At 54.0% G+C, this 21,729-nt stretch overlaps 5 protein-coding genes across 5 annotated transcripts; 3 read left to right on the forward strand and 2 right to left on the reverse strand.

Annotated features, from left to right (window-relative positions):
- Positions 1-6,424: 6,424 nt before the first annotated feature.
- HER10_EVM0001844 (uncharacterized protein) lies at positions 6,425-11,206 on the forward strand. The gene is made up of 3 exons (XM_035471579.1): positions 6,425-6,933; positions 7,273-7,408; positions 9,095-11,206. The coding sequence occupies exons 1-3, from the start codon at positions 6,911-6,913 to the stop codon at positions 10,646-10,648; spliced, it is 1,713 nt and encodes a 570-aa protein (XP_035338020.1). The 5' UTR covers positions 6,425-6,910; the 3' UTR covers positions 10,649-11,206.
- Positions 11,207-11,409: 203 nt separating this feature from the next.
- On the forward strand, positions 11,410-13,983 carry HER10_EVM0010444 (uncharacterized protein). The gene has a single exon (XM_035479904.1). The coding sequence runs from the start codon at positions 11,807-11,809 to the stop codon at positions 13,781-13,783; it is 1,977 nt and encodes a 658-aa protein (XP_035338841.1). The 5' UTR covers positions 11,410-11,806; the 3' UTR covers positions 13,784-13,983.
- Positions 13,984-16,649: 2,666 nt separating this feature from the next.
- On the reverse strand, positions 16,650-18,144 carry HER10_EVM0008779 (pyridoxal-phosphate dependent enzyme; the record flags this gene model as incomplete). Its single annotated transcript, XM_035478288.1, has 2 exons — positions 17,615-18,144; positions 16,650-17,506 (listed from the first exon to the last, which is right to left on the reverse strand). Exons 1-2 carry the CDS (start codon positions 17,952-17,954, stop codon positions 16,650-16,652), a joined length of 1,197 nt encoding a protein of 398 aa, XP_035338684.1. The 5' UTR covers positions 17,955-18,144.
- A 1,072-nt stretch (positions 18,145-19,216) lies between these two features.
- Positions 19,217-20,527, forward strand: HER10_EVM0002541 (thiopurine S-methyltransferase; the record flags this gene model as incomplete). The annotated part of the gene is made up of 2 exons (XM_035472247.1): positions 19,217-19,744; positions 19,837-20,527. 2 exons carry the CDS (start codon positions 19,217-19,219, stop codon positions 20,218-20,220), a joined length of 912 nt encoding a protein of 303 aa, XP_035338098.1. The 3' UTR covers positions 20,221-20,527.
- On the reverse strand, positions 20,384-21,658 carry HER10_EVM0009698 (OTU-like cysteine protease; the record flags this gene model as incomplete). The annotated part of the gene is made up of 1 exon (XM_035479178.1): positions 20,384-21,658. Exon 1 carries the CDS (start codon positions 21,320-21,322, stop codon positions 20,384-20,386), a length of 939 nt encoding a protein of 312 aa, XP_035338771.1. The 5' UTR covers positions 21,323-21,658.
- Positions 21,659-21,729: the final 71 nt, after the last annotated feature.

Raw genomic sequence — 21,729 nt, forward strand, 5'->3', positions numbered from 1 at the left:
GAGTGATCACTCACCAGGCCTGCTTCCACTCCCCTGGCAGGAGGCAGTCCATGGGACTATTTGAACAAGCAATTGAGATCGTACTCAACTTGAACTGATTCAGGGCGGAGTTGTAGTGGCAGTTGCCACATGTCGTACGACAGGCTTATTTGGAGAGCTCTCGCGTGGAGGAATGATGAACTTCACCTCGCAGGCATCCGTGAAGTCGAAAAGTACTACAGATATCGAGACAAGATGACTTATCAAATCATATACACTCGCCCTTCAACTTCCGTCTTCACCTATGCATTCCAAGGGGAATATTCCCCAATGAATGAGAAGGGCTTCGGTGTAAAGGGTGTATCTGAGAGAGGGAACGAACTTGTGAAAAGACAACCTACCCTAGTTAGAAATGGGCGATATCCTCACTTAGACGACACCACCCGCGATGCTTGCCAGAGGCTTGTCTGGCAGGGCAGATCAATCAATCAATCGCCAACTCAGATTGAGCTTGTCAATGTAACGAACCGACGGATGGCTCGGACACATCACTTATATATTTAGCTGCGGCACTAATAGAGTACCAAGGCAGGATGGACCACACTGGTGATTAGGCAACTCGCCTGATGGTCTTATCGATTCATACTACAGCACCTTGACGGGTGCGAGATCACCCCTGGCAACGCCATAACCACAAACCAGGCAGGTAGCACCCATCCGCACCTTCCACGTCACGGGATGGAACCCAAGCCCAAAGGTATATACCCCCCCTCAATCCAATTCCTGTCACCAGCACAGCAGGCGCCCCCTAGGTCGGGGGTCAGGTCAAACTGTGGCGTGAGTGGTGGAACAGTTAATGGTCAACAATCTTTCACGCCAACCAGCCTACTCGACGACAGGCTTAGCGAAGTACCCCGAGTTCGAATCCCAGCATGAGCACCAAGAGATGTAGCCCCCAAATCGGCACCGGGGGGGTGAACTCTTTTTGGTTCTTGCTTTGACTGAGGGATATCCGGATCTATGAGGGTGATTTTGTGTGCTGTCTCCGCCCCCGTGCTGGAGGCTGGGTAGATTGCCTTGAGGTGAAAATGCCGCGATGCCTTGTTCGAGGCAGTGCTATTGAGAGATGATTGTGCAGGCATGGTTAGCCGCACCGAACACACGGCTGGAATCTGGTCGCCCGTCTCTCTGATCGAGTCTGTCCATCAGAAGTCAATACCTCCCCACATCTATCTGAAGCTCTCTCCTTTTTCGTAGGCCATGTACTCGCGAGCACCAAGCTCTAGAACAGGCGCACAGCTTTACATCACGCGCTGAGCTGGTCGCTTGATTTCTATCCCGCGAAAGCTTGTCAGCGGGACTTGGGCTGGTTCTGTACCTATCCCGATATCAGAAAGAAGCTGTACCGTTCTAGTCATGACACAGGCATATATATACACTAGTCGTGAGGCGAAACTCCAACGGCCAGCCTTGTCATCTGGCAGTGGACTCCTGGTTCTACTAAGTTCTACGGACATGACCTTGCCGACTCAACCCGACATTTGTATCTCGCGGAGCTGAAGAGTAGAGGGGACCATAATTCTTCGACGTACAACCACCAAGACCCCCCATATTGTGGATGGACTACAGATCACTGACGATTCCCTCACGCCTCTTGCATCTATACTACGTCTCTAACATGATCTTCTGAGACACTCATGGTCCGGATGGGAATGCAAGAACGTCACCCCTTTAGTAGATAGAAACACCAACAAACACTATGCTTCTTTCTGCAAATCTTCCAGTTAAAACCTTCCAAGCTCCAAGATATCACGGTCATATATTTGGATGCGAAGAAGAGAGTGACAACTATTCAGCCACATCACCTTCACTTCCCTACTTTCTCCTATGGTAGGTCTACCGCCATTCCATCTCATCCAACCAACTTCTCACTCGACGTCGAATGAGCTCGGCTGGCTGTTGACAGGCTTGATTGAACCGGGTATGAAAGTAAGCAGGCATTAAGGGGGTTCTGATTAATCACTATAAAGCTTTGGATACCAATCGTCAATGCCACCTCTCCAAGGATGCGAACCTCGAAAAACTGCTTCGAACCAGATTCTTGGGGCGCGCGTTCTCTGAATCTCTTACCTCAGAATCTCGCTGACGAGTTCGCTAGTGAATTGCGTTCATGCATTTTGAGTTATAATGGTAGGCAGGGCAGGGACGTGATCATCTCCAGCATCTTGGCCTTCTAGTTGAGTATTCGGCACTGGATACATGAAAGATACCAAGCGAGAAGCCCAAGTGAATAACGCATTCCTGATTTTACCTTCTATGATGCCTCCAACCATACTTCTCACGACGCCTACCTTCAGCGAAATCTCGGAGGCGAGATGAGCTGCCCAATGTTGATTGGCAAATCCCTGGCGGACAGTCTGACTGGCAGTCCGATGATTGCCCTTATCAAGCACCGCACTACCTGAGATCGGATCCTTTTTATCACCATAGCGAGGACGTTGCTTCATCTTTGAGAAGGCGTTATCACATGGAGGAAGACAGCGGAGAGTCAACTCGCTGCCGTCCCGCTTCCTATCCGACTGTTTAGCTGAGAGCCATTTTCTCGGCGACATATCCACGTATACATACGAGAGAGGAGGCAAGGCAGAGATATATCCAGGTTGTCATAGGAGCCATCACATTCATTGCATACAATCCAGACACCACATGCAGTCTATAGTGACGGCGCGACCAAACCAGGTCTGCGTAAGGGCAAAGTCGTACACTTTGGTGATTCTCCGCCTGGTGACTGGAAATGATTTCGAGCTGGATTTATCTAGCCTCGTTTGCTAGAACAGGAGTGAAACGAAGCCAAGCTGGGCAAGACTGTAATTGATAAATTCTTGAACAAGATCTGAGCGATGCCATCGATAGAAGCAAACTTCTGCGCGCAGTTCTCCGTCTCAAAGTGGAAGGTCCTGTCATTCAACGGATGTCATGTCTGAGTAAATCGACCATGTCACTATTGTGTAGTCGCGATGCATGGTGAACAATCCACAAGGCAGTCAGTCACTGACTCTGACTTTGAGTGAAGTCACGGGCAAGCCGTCAAGCACTTGCTCGTAAGTCTTGTACATCAACGCACGAACACTACTGCAACGGCTACTCTCGGCAGGCAAAAAAGCGTATACGTAGTGAGCTAAGCAAAGAAGCAAGCATCGACCATCTAAAATACGTGCCCCTGGGTGGAACGATGCAACGCACGAGAGGCTCGAAACGAAACGAGGTTGCATCTGATGATTGACACGTGCGGGAGCTCTGACGTCGAGTTCTTGACTTTTAAACTCTGGAGAATGGAAGCCTGTTCGCCTCAACCACCCCCCTGAGAGCGAAACCGTCGTAAAGAAAACGAAATCACACATTGATGAAACCTCGAGGGGCCTGGCACACGCTTTTTCGCGAAGGCGTGGCGGACGTTTGCAAGTTTCGAGAAGTCTGGCTTCTTCCAACGTACTGACAATACCTTGGTATGGCGGACAGGTCGGGGAAAACCATGGGAACGTGCCACCAGGAGCAGTCCTCTTTGGGTTTGTTCGTGTTGCGACATCGGTTGAACACCCGAGGTGACGAACGCGGGCAGTTGGCAAGGGTGTGCTGGGCGAGTCGATCTTCATCAAATCACCGAGACTCAACCGGGCCCCGAATGCAGCCTCTGCTGTGGTGCAATTGCCGAAACTTGCGTCCTGCGATCTGCTCAGTTATCGCAGCGGTTTTGGGACATTTCCCACGCGGGTAAGAAATTTGTGAGTGGGGGCAAAGCAGGTCATCGTCGTCCGTGGTTGAGGCTATGGAGAAGATTGGGCGCGTGATCGAACATCAATCTATGGCGAGGGGCCTAGGGTTGTCTCAGTTCGGGAACCGTCCCTGTCTGAGTCTGGAGCTTCCACCCCTTCTTCCCCGCAATTTCATGGCGCGGTAAGATCTTGGGAGATTCGATTCAATTGTGAAATCGAGAGCGGGAATTAACAGTGCCGCGTGGATGCTTATTCGCGATTTGCAATAAGAGCAACGTCAAAAAGGTTTACACTGCGCAGTTTGGTCAGAGTTGTGCGGGCTAACAGACTCTGGTGAAGCACGAGGCGTTGAAGGGGCGGCAGCAACAGGCGATCCCAAGTGTGCTGGAACCCGCAAGCAGCGTGATGTAAGTATAAGGGGACCTGGGCCGTTACAGCTCGCGAGGGAATGGAAGCGATTGGAACACCAGAGGCTCGCCTCGGAGGTCTCGTCTGCTGCGTCAGCAGTTCCAAGGCGCAAGTGTTCGGACCACCTTGTCAGAGAAGTAGCTGCAGCGGCTGACGGCAGCAACATAGTTAGGGATGGCGCTGGCGCGCGGTGGCTGGATTGGTGCCAGGGGCGCGCGGGATTGTGATAATTTGGGCAAAGTCTCTACTAGTTGAGAGATGGCAGGTGAAGTATGCCTCCGGGGGTGGCTGGGTGGCTGGAAGATCCAGGGGAAAGGGGCGATTCTTCGGAGTCAGATCATGTTGTCTGCAATTGGCGCAACTGTTTGATCGAAGACAATGTTCAGGCCGGATTGCCGTGGCTTGCAATAAGAGGATTTTTGCAGCCCAGCATTGAAGCTAGAGATAAGGTAAGAACGGAAGCAATTGGCGAGGTTCAAGGTGCACCAAGGGACCCGCCCGGTAAGGGGAGGTTGGAGGCTGGCCTGGGGGCACAGGATCCCGATCATGCGAGTCCGACGTAGAGTTCCCAGTGTCGCATCGGCGTTGAACTCGGTGTGGAAATCAAACCCTTGGTGGCACCGGGGCGTAAAAGTGTTGCAAAGAAAAGCTGGCAAGGAAACGAGAAGACTATAGGCGCAATGCCCCTTGAGTAAAGAGGTACTCGATTCAGAGAGGAAGCGGCTCGGGCAAGTTGCAAAGAATGGGCGGCTCCACAACCCCGGCGAGAACGATGTTGGCGTGTCGTATCTGGGAGTGTATGGTGCGGTAGTGTCGGAATAGTAGGTGGTATTCGAAATTAGTTGCAAGCCTAGCTTCATCCCACGTCTGAAGCACACACCAGACGGAGATATTTCTGGCCTGTCGCGTCTGCGTTAGCACAGGGTGTAGCTCAGGTACGGCGGTAAGGTAAGGTGAGGTACGGTAACGCGAGGCGAGGCGAGACAAGGCCAAGCAAGAAACGGTGAGGACGATGAGGAGGCAACGTGAAGCGCAGGGGATGTTTCGAGGAGGAGGAGAATAAGGAGGCTGGGCGTTGGGGGGGTTTGCAGTTTGCAGATCTTGCTAGAGCCTAGAGGTGGTCTTTGTCGGTGCTTGTCGTGAATCGCGATCATGGATTTGGTGTTGGTTTGCTGGCGTCAGTGGATCAAGGAGAGGTGGTTGTGGATGGATGCGACATCGCTGGGAGTGACTTGAGATCTTTGGGTTCACATACATGAGGTGAGGTGAGGTGCAGCCATAGCGGGGGTTCTTCAGGCTCACCTGCTTCCATTAACCTCGTATGTTTCCCCAAAGTTCTTGCCAATATGTACAGTACTCCGCAGAGGATACAGGAAAGAACGTGGGAAGCACGAGCGGATCGTAGTTCTTTCCTCTCATGAAAATGAGGTTAGGTACGTGATTATCTGGATACCTTAGTATGGAGTAGGTACGTAAGGTACCTTATCTTGAGGTCGGCAGGCAGGTACGACTGAGTACCTAACTCTGGGTGTTCCTTCCGATGACAATTCACAGAATGTCTGGCAGGTAGGTCCTTGCCGATTCAGAGTTCGCTGAGGAGGGAAGGTGCTGCTGCGCTTGTCCCATTCTGTGACACTGCGACGCTGTGACGGCAAAGCCTCACCTTCTCGACCCTTCCTTGAGACTAACGTAGTCGGGCCCTCGGAACTTTTGGGATATTTCGGGACATGTCATTAAAGCTCAAGTCACATGTTACGGTTCGCTTTGAACCCAATGCCAATGGTCTGTTCGTTCAGAGACATGAGCTGTAGAAAAGTCCATGTCTTGACTGAAGTACGGTGGTGAAAAGTGACTATCTCGGGAGAGAACATCGTCCAGAGACATGGATTGTTGAAGAACCCAGGGAATGAATGCCCGCCCACTAACCCTCACCGACTGACCGACAAGCAGAAAAGGGACTAACACACCGGCCTACATCATTGGCATCGTTGGGCCGTTGGATTAGGTGTAAGCGCCTAGACCGATGCGGTTGTCGTCATAATTCAGAGACACACCGCTGATGAGCAAGCACACTCACACTGCACCGCGGACGTCTGATGGTGGAGCCCGCGCCCAAGCCTGCGCGCAGACGGAGTTCAAGGTTGCAGACTGGACCACCTCAGACCGTTCGTTCACTCCAGACCGCCGTCCACGGTCCGCAGATTCCACGCACCTCACACTCAGCCCGGCTTGGAGCACATCGCAGCCCAGCCCAGCGCGACGTTGGACGCTGGCGTCGCCGAACCAGGGACGGTCCCGTCACCGTCAGTTCAGGTCAATTCAAATTGGGCCGGGACCATCTGCGCCTGCAACCACCTTCAGACCAACACACCTCACTTCGTAGGTAGTCACACACACCAGTGATTACACACCTTAGGTAGTGTACCACTCCTCTTATACTGAGGTGCATAGACGACGGACGACTTTTGCGCCGCCCACCTTCCCACACCCCCGACCCCAGCAATTATTTCTCTGCCACGCGCGCGCAATAATTTTTGGGGGTTCCCGCCGCTCAATTCTCAATTCTCATCTTTTTCTTCCTCTTTTTTCCAACAACCCTCTCCTTCCTACCTTCTTCCTGTTGTTCGAATCTCGAATCCTCACCTGCCCTTTCTTTCACATTGTTCCTGTCGACAACGAGGCACTCGCTCCGAACCGAGTAATTCTAATTGCCCCTCTTTCGAAAAGAAGCAGCCCTCACATCCATCACAATGGGCACTTACAAGTTTACCTGGTATGCTCATCGACTCCGCCCGCATTTCCCCCTCCCCGCCAGTCCATCTCTCTCTAGACTCTGAGTCTCAATACCCTTACATGAATATCACTACTGGAATGCGACGGAATCCCAATGCCCCTCTTTGCATTGCTTCTCTACCGTCCGGCGCTTGGAAACGGCGGTTGGCTTGCATGCTTTCGTCAAAGGACATGTGGAATGCAAACTTTCTTTCACATGGCCCTTAGGCCCCGTCCGCGGCGACCTCACCACCATTGGCACCGTTCGCATCGTCTCCAGCGAAAAAGCAAGCCTCCCAGTTGGATCAAAAACCTTGCTAACCTTTGCGTCCCACTGTAGGGCTCACCCGGCCGAGGAGGTTTACGTTACCGGCACTTTCGACAACTGGACTAAGAGCGAGAAGTTGGAAAAGGTCGGCAGCTCTTTCGAGAAGACCGTCACACTCGCCGACGCATCGCAGAAGATCTACTATAAGGTTCGTACCAGCCAATTCAGGCGCTTTTTCTTGTACCCGTAACCATTGGTCCATTCCACCCGGATTTTTCGAACACGACGGCAACTCCGGAATCCCTTATCACGGCGGGCAATTGTTGGGAACCCTCTCGAACATGGAGGGGCACGACAGCAGCACCAGCAGCACAGGCGGCGGAGTCGATGGAGGGTTGGATGAGAGCGCGAACAAGGGCTCCGATCGAAAGCAGCGACGCCGCATCGCTCAGCCCGCGACAGCATCCGTGCACCTATCCAGGTCCCTTGTCCCATCAATCGCAATCGCTGTTCCCCCGTCTTGGAGGGGGAAGAAGGGAAGGGCTGGGCTGCCAGGCCATTGACTGGTGGAAGCTTCTCCCCAGCTCCAGGGCAGCTCTAGTTCCAGCTTCCCCGTCAGCTGCAGGCCACAGCTCGGTTGCGGCTCGTCATAGGATCGGGCTTTTATCACCATCTCGCAATTTGGCGTGTCCAGGCCCCTGGCCCTCACGCAATTTGCTTCGCGCTCCGCTGAGCCACACAAATTTTGCTGGGGTCTTTCTCGGTCTTCTCTCGACTCTTCTCACTATTGCCCCTACGGCCACATTGTGTTGTCGGCTTACTTCGCGCTAACGCCGCTGCTTTTCCCTGTTGGGGTTTTCTGCTCTGTCTGCTTTTCCCCCACGTATTGCCTGCGCAATCGGGGCTGCAAAACATATCCCAGACTGGAGCTGCACATGGCTGTAATGGGTAAATTGGAGAAAGAAAAAAAGAAGAGTCACACGCGGGTCTCGGAGGCTGGTTGTTGCTGGCCGACTATCCCGGCTCCGAATGACGCAAACCCACCAGTTCTTGCAGCAGCTTACTGCGGCAGAAGCACAGCAGCGGCGTGGTTGCCTTGAGTCTTGACGCTTGACGGTGGCTCCAGGTGGGCAATTGGCAAGATTGGCTGGCGGATCCCGAGCAGAGCGGCGGGTTGGGGGCTCCGCTTTTCCACAGGTCCAAAAAAGCAATGAACAAGGTTTTCCAGGTTCATTGCTCCTTTTGTATTCTGTGGGGAGCGAAAAGAGCGTCAATCTTGACCAGGGTCCCCCATGCGAGCATGGTCGCGTTCGCAGCTGCGTGTGGCCTTTTCGCAAATTGCAACGCAAGAAAGAAGAGAGACACCGGAGAGCGGCAGGATCCAGCACCAGCAGCCACCAAGGACCATGGCACCTTTCATCACACAACAATGTGCCAAAATGTCTAGCAACTTCGGGGCTAGCCTTCCAGACTAGGTGCCACCAAACACGGCTTACACACCTGGATACACCCCAAGGCACCCAGGGTACACAAGGACAAGCACCACCAAGGTCACCACCACCCAGCCGTGCCAGCCCGGGCCAGGAACCAACAGCCATGCCCGCGGCCAAGGAACAAGCGGCAGCGCAACGCGCCAGGAACCACCGCCTTCCAATTTGCCTGGGTTCTTGTTCTGGCGGATACGGGCTATCTTTCCTCACCTGGCCTTTATAACCATCGGCGACACCCAGATCGCGCTCCCAGCTGATCTCCCACTTTTGGTTCGCCGCGCGTCGTCATATCTGCCCCCCAAAGGACCCATTACACCACCGCTGTGCTGCCCACCGGATTTCGCTTAAAAACATCGTCATTGTTGACAATTTTTACTGACTTGCTTTCTCTCCCCCCTCTATAGTTTGTCGTCGACAACAACTGGATCACAGACCACACTGCCCCTCAAGAACCTGATCACGAGGGCAACGTAAACAACTTTCTCACCCCCGATCAAATCGTTAAGGAGGATACCACCGCCGCAGTCATGAACACTGTTACTCCCGAATCTACCACCGCCGCCTTGGCTAAGGACGTGCCTCTCGAGAACAAGGAGGAGCTCCCCCAGGCTACCCCCTCCGACATTCCCGGCGGCTTCCCCGTCACCCCCGCCAACGAGCTTGACAAGTTCATTGGTGTGAACCCTATCCCCGCCCAAGATGTCACCGCTGAGCCCGTAACCGTCGCACCTGGCGAACCCCTTCCCGCGTCTGTCAAGGCTGGCGATATCAACGAGCACGTCAAGCTTGACAAGGAGGGTTACGAGGACTCTAGCGCTCTCCCCGGCCTCTCCAAGGAGGAGACCACCGTTCCTGAGGTTACCGCCTACACGATCCCCGAGTCCAGCTTGCCCATTGCGACCGCGGATGCCACCATCAACAGCGCCGCACCCACATCCACCACCGCTGCTCTGGCCGCCGAGGTTCCTCTCGAGACCAAGACTGCCGAGGTTCCCGAAATTGTCAAGGAAAGCCAAGAGAAGGCACACGCCGAGCCTGAGGCCAGCGCAAACCCCGAGGCCGTCCAGGAGAAGGCCGTTGTTGAGGACGAGCTCCTCGAGAAGGTCCCCACCGCTCCCTCGACTTCTGAGGGCACCGCCGGGTTCGGCACTCAGAAGACTGAGGCTGCTGGTGTCGTCGTTGCCACCGCTGCCACTGTTGGTGGTCTCGTCGCTGCCGCCGCCATCAACGCCAAGGACACTGTCGTCGAGGCTGCTGCTCCTCACGTTGAGCAGGCTACAGTTGCTGCCACTGACGCCGCTGCTCAGCTCCCCGAGCCCGTCAAGGAGAGCCTGCCTGTGAGTGTTCAGGAAACCATCGGCGGTCAGACCAAGGAGGAGACCCGCGAGGAGGTCGCTCCCGAGGTTCCCACCGTCGTCAAGGAGTCTATCGCCGAGGCCGGCAAGAGCCCCGAGGCCGCCGCCAACACCGAGGCTGTCATCGAGAAGAAGGAGGTCGAGGCTGAGCTCCTCAAGGAGGTCAAGCCTGTCCCCGCCGTCGGTGAGGAGACCAAGGTCGAGGCCGAGAAGCCCAAGGTTGAGGCTGCCAAGGAGGAGGTCAAGGAGACCAAGGAGGAAGTCAAGGAGGGCGAGAAGACCAAGACTGAGGCCGTCAAGGAGGAGGCTAAGCTTGCTAAGGAGGAGGTTAAGGCTGCTGTCACCAAGGATGACTCTACAAAGGAGGCCAACGGTGCCAACGGTGTTCACACCACCGCCAACGGTGCTAACGGCGCCAGCCTCACCTCCACCAAGGAGCCCGAAGTTCCCACCACCCCTGCCAAGGCCCCGTCCTCCGTTCCCGAGTCAACGACACCGAGCAACACCAAGGCCACTGAGAGCCCTTCGGGCACCGAGAAGAAGAAGAAGAACCGCCTGAGTGCCTTCATCGGCAAGCTCAAGGCTAAGGTGCACAGCAAATAAGCGGCATAATGATGATGATGTTCGCCGTTAGGATGTATGTGGATGGGAGGCATTGTCTTTCGCCTCGGCTCTTGTGGATTTTCTTGTCGGGTGCTGCGTATTTGGGTTGTTTGTCGTTTCTATGATTCCCCTGGTCCACTTTGCATGTGCAAGAGCTCGAGAGGTAGAATGAGGCATGGCAGCTGTATGTCGTCGATGTTGGAAGTACGGCCATTTCTGTTGGCCTCTAGAATTAATTGAGGATGATGTGGGCTGCCGCCTCTTTCAGTTTTGCTCCTTTTGTTGGTACTTCACATGGCTCATCTGCATCGGACTATCCTGTACCATAATACCTCGTTCGAGCCTAATTTGCATATGATCAATTGAGCCAATACAATGAGGTACTGAACACTGGTGACTGACTACTGGTGAGGCATGTGACTTGGATAGGATATCTCCTGCTGCTGACTGACGTTATGGATGAAGTCGTTACCACGGAAAAAGGTTGATAAGTGCCTACTACCTTATGGTAAAGTCCAATGGGGTAACTTGTGACTTGACACGCCGTTTTGATTCGTCGCATCAAGCCAACGCGTCAGGTGCCAGGCACAGGTGTACTGCACGTCAAACGAAATAAGTCAATCGATGCACGCAAGAGACCTCGAGTCGTGACTGGAACCGACGGAGGCGACCGAGTCACGTGACAATTCCAGCCGTTCGGACATCCCAGTACGTACTTCCGGGTGCCGAGCTTTCCCTCAAGAGCGTCACGGCAACTTCGATTTGCCCCGCCAATGACTCTACGCACTGCTACTGCTACAGCTGCGGCATCCTCTCGACATCCGATTACCTGATCCCCACCCGTCACTAATGGGGTCCGTCCACTTTGGACCCCGTCTTCTTCTACATTCAACATCTTCATTCATCTAACCATAGCACCTCAGCCGAAGCGTTCAAGTTTCTTTTTGCCTCTCTCCTCCTCGATATACTTGTTTTTGTTCAGATAGCCTTGGGTCAGTTGGCCTGCAGTGGCAACCCCCGATCCGTCCTTTCGTTCCCTTCGCTCGCGCCGCATTGCATCACGACATTGGCCACAGGGGGCCGATCGAATCGATCAAAGCTTCCGCCAGCGGACAAGCTGTTGCGTCACGTTCCCTTACGATATCCGGGTACCCGAATATGAGCTCGACTTCGTCAAACTTGGGCAAGTCCCTTTCAGCATCGACTTCCCATTCGCCTTCGATCCAGCCTGGTCCCGTCACCGCGAATTTCGAATCCAATCGCCGGCCCTCCCAACCCAGTCCTTCATTCCCACACGCAGCCCCCCGGAAGGGTCAGGGCTCTCGGAAGCAACACAAGATGCAGCGAAGACCGGGGCTTGGCGACGCCAGACACGCGAACCCAGACGATGACGATGCTATGGCCGAGATACGGGCCATAGGGAATGCCAACAGTCGACGAGGTCAAACCTCAATTACACACCTTCTGAACTACAGCCGTCCGCCGAGTGCTTACGCGGATCATCATTCTTATGCTCGGAATTATAGACGGAATCCGACTTGGGGGCCTGGCTCGGGACACCATGCCGTAGACAAGGCGAGATACGTGCATGCGAATTACAGATTTGTCGTCTCACCGGAAGGCAATTACGCTAGCCAAGCGGCTGACGCCGATGTTCATATCGATTGGAATAACGTCCTGCAGATTTTGGCCTCATCCGAGTCGCAGGGGGCTAGTTGCCCGATCTGCCTGTCAGAACCGGTGGCGCCACGAATGGCAAAGTGCGGTCACATTTTCTGCCTTCCATGTCTGATTCGGTTTATGAACTCGACAGATGAGGACTCAAAGCATGGAAAAGGTGCAAGGTGGAAGAAATGTCCGCTCTGCGAAGACAGCGTCTACCTTCACGAGACGCGGCCTGTGCGTTTCTATGCGGGCCAGGAGAGCCCTCTGCCGCGAGTTGGCGATGACGTTGTCCTACGTCTCATGGCCCGGACAGCCAAGTCAACCCTTGCATTGCCCTGGGAGAATGGCTCTGACGCGCTCAATGTGTCGGACGACGTGCCCTGGCACTTTGCAGCCAATGTTCTGGATTATGCCAGGATCATGAAGGGAACTGGAGACTACATGTTGGAGCAATTCAACGAAGAGATTGAGGCGCTGCGCAAACAGGGAACCGAGGACCAACTTCTTTACCACGACGACGATGAATGGACCAAGAAGGCGATCCGGGCCATTGATGCGGCGAAGGAGAAGGTCCAAGACCTCGGCAGGAACGATTCCATGCTGCCAAATAAGAAGCTGGGCAACCAGAACAAGACCGTTCAACCTGACTTCTACTTCTACTCATCACAGCCGCATCTCTACCTATCAGCTCTCGATATTCGTATTCTCAAGACGAAATATGGCGACTTTTCTGCATTTCCATCCACGTTGTTGCCTCGCGTCGAGCACATTTCGACAGGCCATGTTCTAGATGAGGTACAGAGAAAGCGGGCCAAGTATTTGGGTCATCTTCCGTATGGTTGCCGAATCAGTTTCTTAGAATGCGATTGGACAGACATTGTGTCGGCGGATGTCCTCGAAAAGTTCGCTGATGAGATCGGCCGGCGGAGAAAGCGGAATCGTGACAAGGCCGTACAGGAAGAACGTGAGAGGCTTCAGTCCGAAAGGATTGAGGCTGCCCAGTTCAAGAGTACCGCGGCTATGCGACGAGATTATGGACCGATCGAAGAGGACCACGTTCCTGCGTTGAACTTGGAAGAGTTCCAGCCCCTATCGAGCCACGCCAACGCTACGCCGCCCGATCCACGACCGGGATTCGAGCATCTTGCAACCATTTCTACGAGTCCTTCCACGCAGAAGACCGTTTGGGGCACTTCTGTCGTGCCTGGGTCCCCAGAGCTTGCCCCGGCTTCAATGCGTCAACTTGACGACGGGTGGCTCAAGGATGAAGACTTGTGGGGGCCTCAAGAGCTTTCTTTCCAGATGGAGGCTTTGGGTATGACTGAGCCCGGTCCCTCTAGCAGTAGTGCCGCCTTTGGGGCCGGTAGTAGCAGCAACAATGGCGGCGGTGGATCAGGAGGAGCTGGTAAGGGAAAGAAGAAGAAGCAGAAGATTACACTGATGAGCACCGGCGGGCGTAGGCAAGGTTGAGGAGCTCGGCGTCGGGGGGTGAGAGGGGTGGATGGCAAGCGATTTGTGGAATTGCAAAGCGTGTGTGTTTTTGGAGACGTACAGACTCTGATTTTAGTGAGGTAGAGTCGGGTGTTAGGTAGGGGAGTTATAAGAGGAAGTTTGCCACAACTGCTTCAATCAGACTATTAAAGAATCAACAAATTAAGAATGATTTTCACCCCATCGACCCGTGCTTTGGAAGGAGAGGTTGGTTGTTATTCTGTAAGAAGATATCAAGGCATGGTCAAATGGCAAGGTACCACACAGAGTTTCTGGTAGATTCTAGAACTCTTGGGAGTTCCGAGCAACGTTATATTACGCCGTTTTCCTTAGTCACGTTAAACGTAAAGTATGGTCTGCCCGAGATAGACGCCGATTGCTTGTCCCAAGGGGTTCAAACTTACCTTCCGTGGTCTTGGAATGTGGTACCCCTTTGTGGCTCTTAATTTTCCTGGCCTTTTTTCTTCCCAGTTAAGGAAAGACTGAGCTAGGTCCAAGGCGTCTGTTGTACCTCGTTTCCAGCCTCGGTGACGGTCGTGGGCGGATACGTTGAAGCGGGATAGTTGATGTTAGACAAGGGTGTGTTTTGTGTATTTGTGCACGTGTTTGTAACTGTGTATCTTGAGTGGTTATTTAGCTAGATGGCTATGGGATGAAGGAAAGCCACTGTTTATATTACCTCAAGCACGGAGGAGAAGAAGGAAGGTAATTTTCATAGCTCGTAGGTTGTTCTTTGGTGGCTAGTCATCTTGCTCCCATCTTATGGCACTATTACGTGGGTGTCATTGATGGTATACGTATTGGGAGGGGTTCATTTTGTTTATGTATGTGTGCTCTAGATCATGTTAGATCTCCCTCGGAATAGCTCTTGACGTGTCGTTCTCTAGTAGAGGAAAGAGAAATGACTTTCGTGACTTGTGCTTAAGGTTCTGTGTGATTTCTGTCTATAGGCCGATTTCATGTCATGGACTATCATTAAAGGAGGAGAATGGACTAACTTGGGCATGGAGGATCACCGTCACACACTGCGCGTCTCAGGGAAGGGAACTTTAGTCATTGGCTTGTGCTCTAGATCACGTGTCGCGCTTTTTCAGGGAAAGCGGAACATCTTGTATCTTAATAACAGAGAGCAGAAAGCCGTGGAGGCTTTGCATCATTATAGCCCTTGTCTTACGCGTACTGCTGGTAATTAGTTCATTTGTTACTTCATTTAGTGCTCATGCTGCCAGGTCGAGGCGACACTAGGGTTCCTCCGATCTAACTAGTACTTATGAGATCGTCCTCAACTATCAGAACACATCTCTTTACCATTCTTCACGTTTGTTCGTTTACGTATTCGTGGAATAGTAAGGTTGCGTTGATGACTCGGTCACACTAGCAAAGAGGAATCCAAAGCCCGGTAAGGATAAGACTGTTATGGTCCTACCAATGTCCTTAATAAGAAGGGCAATGAGACTGCCAGCTCTGATAAGGACTATGAGAAAGGAGCGAAGAGACTACAATGCCCGGACTCTTCACGCTCCTGCCTCTTTAACAAGGCAAGCCATGCTTAGGCCGCCACCTTATGGACCGCCGCCACCATGCATGATTGGCATGTAGGCACTAACTCAAGGTCAATATAACTGCTTGAGGAGCGACAAGGCTTTTTCCGTTTTATACTTGAGAGAGCTGGCTAGAAAGGGGGAAAAAAGCCTCAAAAACGGGACTTTGTCTCTTACACTCACTACAACAGACGCACATAACGGGGTTGAGTAAGAAGCGCATCATATAGCCAGCTGTATCGGGTCTCGGGTTCTAACGAGTAAGAGCAACTTCACAAAGACCCAGTGAGAGTCCCAGTAACCAACTTGAAAGCAAACCTCCCACGTTTCGATTATTGAGAGAGGTGGCTGGGAAGTAAAAAGGAAGTATTGAGGAACAGGGACTTCGTTTTTACACTACCCACGACAGACGTTCACAGCGGGGTTGAGCAGGAACTGGGCCATGCAGCCAGTCTGTATGGGGTGTCAGGTCTCGGAGAGTGGAAACGACTTCATGAAAGCCTAGGACGAGCCCCGACAACGAATCTCAGAATTAAACTTTCCTATTCTTAAGTTTCTTTCCCACTTCGCTGGTCATATTCGTTGTGTACTACGTAATGGAGAACCAATAGGCAATAATGAAAGGTGCCGTTATGGTTCGGTGGCTGTATGAGTTATGTACTATTTATAAGAGAACATGAACGAACGGGCAGAGAGGAAGGTACTCACTCTCTCGCTTCGCGGGCCGTATTCGTCGTGGACTACGTCACGGAGAACGGATGTGTCGTAGTAAGGAGACTTTAACCGATTTTGCACTTAGGTTGCCAGGCGATGTGACTGTTTGCACGTTTATAGCGATGTGGCACCAGGGATTCAGACTTACGCACTGGGGCCACGAACCCCATGCACTGCTCAATTGTGCTGAGAGCTAAGTATGAACGGTCTGTCGATCCCCTATTTATATATGCAGCTCAAGCGCCCTCACTATCTTCAGGGGGGGGGGGGGGGGGGTTGTATGGATCTGTGCCATTGAAAAGACAAAGACATGGCTTCGGATCGATGCAAGTTGTGTGAATGCCATGATCAATCGGATAGAGAGAGGAGACAAAGGACAGTCCTTCTCCAAATGGATAAAGAAGCATCACAGGTCAGCCTGCTGCATCATGTTTCTTTGCCTTGGAAAGTCTTGCCTCGTAGCAATCAGGTTTGTAAGCGCCATCTCGTAGATGATAAACCAACATCGGGAACTCGGGAGTCATCCCCAGAAGCTCATCCGGAACACACCTCTACCAAACCAAGCTCTACTCAAACGACCTCCAGGTATATCACGCCGCAAAAATCTTCATGAGCCCCTCCAACGCCATATTTCCACCACTGAACACCAACCCCAAATCCCAACCCTCCTCACCAGCCTCCCTCTCCACCATGGCCCTGAAATCCTCATTGAACAGCGCCACCGCAAGCGGCACCGCACCGCTCGGCTCGACCACGAGCTTGAACCGCTCAAAAACGAGCTTCGTCGCCGCCTTGATCTCCTCCTCGGATACGCTGTACATATTCTCCACCAGCCGCCGCTCGTAGATGACGGACCACGGGTGCTTGCCCACGGGCGTCCGCAGGCCGTCGGCGACCGTCAGCGTCTTTACGCTCTCGACGCGTTTCCCACTCTCGAAGCCGCGCTTGCAGTCGTCCGCGCCCTGGAACTCGGGTTCCGCGCCGAACACCCTGATCCCCGTCCCCTCGCAGCTGAGTGCTACGCCGGAGAGCATGCCGCCGCCTCCGCAAGGGGTCATGATCGCGTCGAGACCCTTGTTCTTCTTCTCTCCGTCATCACCATTCGATACAGCTACGGGAAGGCCCGTAGAGTTGAAGGTAGGGTTCTCGGCGGAGTGGCCCGCGGCCAGGAGATCGCGCACCTGCTCCTGCAGCTCTAGGCCCATCGTTCCTTGGCCCAGCATGATGTCCGGATGGTCGTAGGGCGGCACGAGGCGGGCGCCCGTCTCGGAGATGATGCGGTCGGCGACGGCCTCGCGCTCGACGCTGGTGCTGCCGCTGAAGACTACGTTGGCGCCGTAGCCGCGCGTCGCGGCGATCTTGTTGGGCGGGGAGATGTCCGGCATGACGATGTGTGCTGGGATGCCGCTTTCTCTGGCGGCGAGAGCCAGGGCTTGAGCATGATTTCCTGGTGGTGGTGTTAGTACGTTCTGTTGAAATCAAGAAATACACATCGAGATAGTCTCCTATGTTTGTTCGTTTGTTCACTGAGTAGGAAACAGAGAAGCATCCATACCTGAGCTATGCGTAACAACACCCTTCTCTTTACCGCCGCCCTCAGCCCACCCGGGCTCCTGCTTCAACCTCTCCACGGCGTGAAAGGCACCGCGGACCTTGAAGGCGCCGATGCGCTGCAGGTTCTCGCACTTGAACCACAGCCGGAGCACGGGCTTGGCCGGCGTGCGCCCCTCCCATTTCGTGCCCTTGAGGTCCTCGGGTGCCCGCGGCGTCGACGCCAACGCCGTGAGGGTCTTGTTGGTGAGGACGGGGGTGTAGTGGACGTGCGGCTTGACGAGCTTGTGGGCTTCGACGACGGAGGCCCGGGTTAGGGGTAGGCAGGTTGATAGGTCGGCCATGGCTCTCGGATTTGTTCTGCTCACGATGAACGGAGCTGCTTTTGCTCTGTGTGTGTGTGTGTGTGTGTGTGTACCTCAAGTAGGTAAGTGAGTGTGTTGGCGAAAATGCCGAAAGCCTCAAGTAGAAGAAATGAGGCTACGGAGAGCAGAACGCCAGGGCTTTGACGGGCGTCTTATGTGTGAGATATTTGAGATTGAGATTGAGGTGAGACGTGTCGCGAGGGCGTGAGCGGCAAAGGCATAGGGACTTCCGACGCCGGGATCGGGACTTTGGTTGTGGTGGGCGGTTACCTGACGCCCTCCGGACGGGGGGCGACCCCGCCTGAGTCGTGGGATTCGGCGGTTGTCTCCGAAAAGGCTCGCCGGGCCACACCTGAGATTATCGGTGAAATGACCACACACATCTACTTTTCCCGCGGGTAATATTAGAGCCGTATACCAACATGCTAAAATCACGGTTGATCCTAAATCACTCATGGGCTCTGGATCCATCAGGAACGTTCTATCGAGCATTCAACGAATTCATCAAGGTAGAGTGACTGACCGACTGTATCTACGCTCGGCATTGACTCAGTTGATGAGTCCTCTTCAGCTTCTTGCCACGACCCTTTCCCCAATATCCAAAATCTCACCTATACACATTACTTCACATTACACGAAATCAACAGCCATGTTCGACTCACGATGAGTCGCCATTCTCAAACGTAGCAAAGCTGTGTAGCACACCCATCTCTCACAATGGCGATATTTACCTGAAGTTCCATCCCTATGCCGAAACGTCAGGACATGCAGCTGAGAGAAGAAAAACGACACAAGCACATCCGTCGCCTTGCAGCCAGGAGTCACATGGTTGAAAATGGCTTGGTAAGCTTGGGTTAGGTGAGGTATTATCCCAAACATTCGGGATGCGTCCCTGGCAGCGACAGGGATCAACGTCGCCGTTCTCCAGCGCGGGGCATTTGCGCCACATCCACAATACAGCGCGGGGTCCTCGGGGACTAGATTGGACCTCGCTAGCTCCGGTCTACCTAGATTCAAGACTTCATTCTCATCTGGCGATTTTCATTCTGTTTTTTACTACTGGATTACCAACCACTTCGTATTCAGTCGTTGTTTAATTATTCTCAGAAACCCGCTGAAACCTCACAATCCTGTCAAGACAATTCACCAGATAGGTACTTTACCGAAGCACCGCCCAACCCCAACACCAAGTCCCCCATCACACTCCCTTCACAACTCCAAGTATAAGAAGCCAGCCCACCATGGCAACCGACCCAAACAAGCTATCCACAGCTTTCGCAAACACACCCCTCGAAAACCACGGCCAGAAATGGTCCGCCTTCTGGGAAGAGAAATTCACCCCCTGGGACCGCGGCGGGCCGTCCCTAGCCTTACTGGACATCATCACCACTCGTCCAGACCTCATCCCGCCTCCGCCTGCCACATCGCCCGCAGGACAACAGCAGAAGAAGCCCACGGCCCTCGTCCCCGGGTGCGGTAAAGGCCACGACGCCCTCCTCCTAGCGAACCTAGGCTACGACGTCCTCGGCCTCGACTTTTCGCCCACCGCCATCGCCGAGGCAAAGGAGAATCAAAAGGCTATAATTGCTGCGGCGGCGGCCGGGGACGGTAATGGAGACGGAGCAGAGCCAGACGTGAACGCCATCCGCCAACCAAACGGCGCCGAACCGGGTTCCGTGACGTGGCTCTCGGGCGACTTCTTCTCCGACTCGTGGCTCGAGGCCTGGCCTCGCGAGGACAATACGTTTGATCTCATCTTTGATTACACTGTAAGTCTCACGATTCTCAATGGCTTTCAATCGGAATGGCCAAGAGGAATTAGAACATGAGAAAAAAGTAAATAACTAATAACCATCCAAAGTTCCTCTGCGCCCTCCCCCCGACAGCACGCCCCCAATGGTCAGCCCGCATGTCCTCCCTCCTCAACCCCACCACCGGCCGCCTCATCTGTCTCGAATTCCCGTCCGGCAAACCTCTTTCCCAGCCGGGACCGCCGTGGGGCCTGAACCCAGATATCTACCTCGCCCTACTCACCCGCCCAGGCCAACCCCTCGAGTTCTCGTCTTCGACGCTAGCGGGCGACGAGGCCGACGTCGTCGTCTTCCCCCCGGCCGCAAACGAGGACGGCGGGGAAGGCACCGCCGGTCTGAAGCGCTTGGCGCTCGTCAAGCCTGCTAGGACGCATCGCGCTGGTATGAATGAGGATAGCTCGGTCCGCGATTGGATTCACGTCTGGAGTCACTGACAACCATGACGGCACATATCTCTGGTTATAGATAGTTTTCTCTGTTCCGTCAATGATGTATGCCTGTGCCATGCAATGCCCAAAAACTCCACGTACACAAAACGTGAGAATATAGTCTTCTCCATACCCTCCACCCTCTAATCGAACTACACACATACGCCCCTCACGCCGTCGTCTTCCGCAAAGAATTATAATGCTCGCCAAGTCCATATCCATGCCGATAATACGCCAACCAAATCTCCTTCTTCTCCTCACTCTCACCACCACCCGCCGCCGGCCCAATCCTCTCCGTCCTCCCATCCTGCACAACCCGAATCTCAACCCCATACACGCTCGCCAGCGCCGCAAGCTCAAGCTGCCCACCCCACTCCGCCGTATCCCGGATCCGCCTCACGTACCCCTCCAACCCCTCCTCCAAAAACGGCGCAAAATCGTCCGGGTTCGCCGTCATGTACTCCGCCGCCGCCCTCCTCACAACCTTGTACGGGAGCTTCTGCGTCGGGTCACCACCACTACTCGCTTCCTCAGCACTGGCGAGTGGAATCCCCTGCTGCCGCAACTGATCCGCCACAGCAGAAAACAAACAGTGCCCGTCCGGCGCAATCTCCTTCTCCTCGAGCCCGTTGGCTTTAAACTCCTTGAGCATGTACGTCTTCTCGATGCCCCGGTGGTCCGTCATTCCGCTCGCCTCCTCCTGCGCCTTCTCCGCCGCGGCCTCGACCTCGGCCGCCCGCCGCGCCAGGCGCTCTTTTTGTCTGTTGCGCTTCTTCCCTTGACCTTGGCCTTGTATTTGTGTTCGTTCCTTCTCTTCTCCTATCGGCGTTTCGGATTCGGAAATGGTGGTATCCTTCAACTTCTCCGCAACCTCGGCAGTCTCGTCGTCGTCGTCGTCTTGAACCTCCTCAGCACCACCACCAGACAACTCAGCCACCTCCTCCTCATGCTTCGCCTTCAACTGCCTCTCCAGCTCAGCGCACTCGTCATTCACGCCCTTGCGCGTCTTTTTAGTCGCGTTCTTCTTCTTGCTCGTGATCCGGCCCACGAGGTCGCGCTGCTCCTTGCGGTGCCGCGTCTGCATCTGCTCCAGCGTTTCGGACTCCATGGCTTTTTTCCGTCTCTGTTCCTCGTGAAGCACCCGTCTTCCTCAAGATAGTATTTCGGATTCGGTTCGGTTTCGGTCGGAGCAGGTTCGCACAGGATGGGTATGGGAGGAAGGTGTCTCGCGAGGTATGTCCGTGGACACAGGAACCGCTGTGTGACGTTTGCCAAAGGCGGGGGGGTATTTGCGATCCAGTCCCGACTGAGATGATTCACAGGAGAAATCGAGCGCCTCGATCTGTACTCCGCTGACTACGAGGTCTTGGGTCAACCAGGTGGGAAACAAATTGGCAGCGTCAAAAGGGTAAAAATGCGAAGCTTCTAACTGTGTTGTCACTGGAAGCTCTGAGCTTGGAATGCAATGGAGGGGCGAAATTTCTTGGTGGGGGTTCAAGTTCGCTACTTGCGGTG

Source organism: Colletotrichum scovillei (assembly GCF_011075155.1).
Source record: "Colletotrichum scovillei strain TJNH1 chromosome Unknown Contig00001, whole genome shotgun sequence".
NCBI classification, from domain to species: domain Eukaryota; kingdom Fungi; phylum Ascomycota; class Sordariomycetes; order Glomerellales; family Glomerellaceae; genus Colletotrichum; species Colletotrichum scovillei.

Excerpts from the sequence above, each read along its gene's own strand:
- HER10_EVM0001844 (XM_035471579.1), top strand. The coding sequence starts at position 6,911 with ATGGGCACTTACAAGTTTACCTG. Across the intron at positions 6,934-7,272 it reads GGCACTTACAAGTTTACCTG|GGCTCACCCGGCCGAGGAGG; the intron begins GTATGCTCATCG and ends GTCCCACTGTAG. Across the intron at positions 7,409-9,094 it reads CGCAGAAGATCTACTATAAG|TTTGTCGTCGACAACAACTG; the intron begins GTTCGTACCAGC and ends CCCCCTCTATAG.
- HER10_EVM0010444 (XM_035479904.1), top strand. The coding sequence starts at position 11,807 with ATGAGCTCGACTTCGTCAAACTTGGGCAAGTCCCTTTCAGCATCGACT.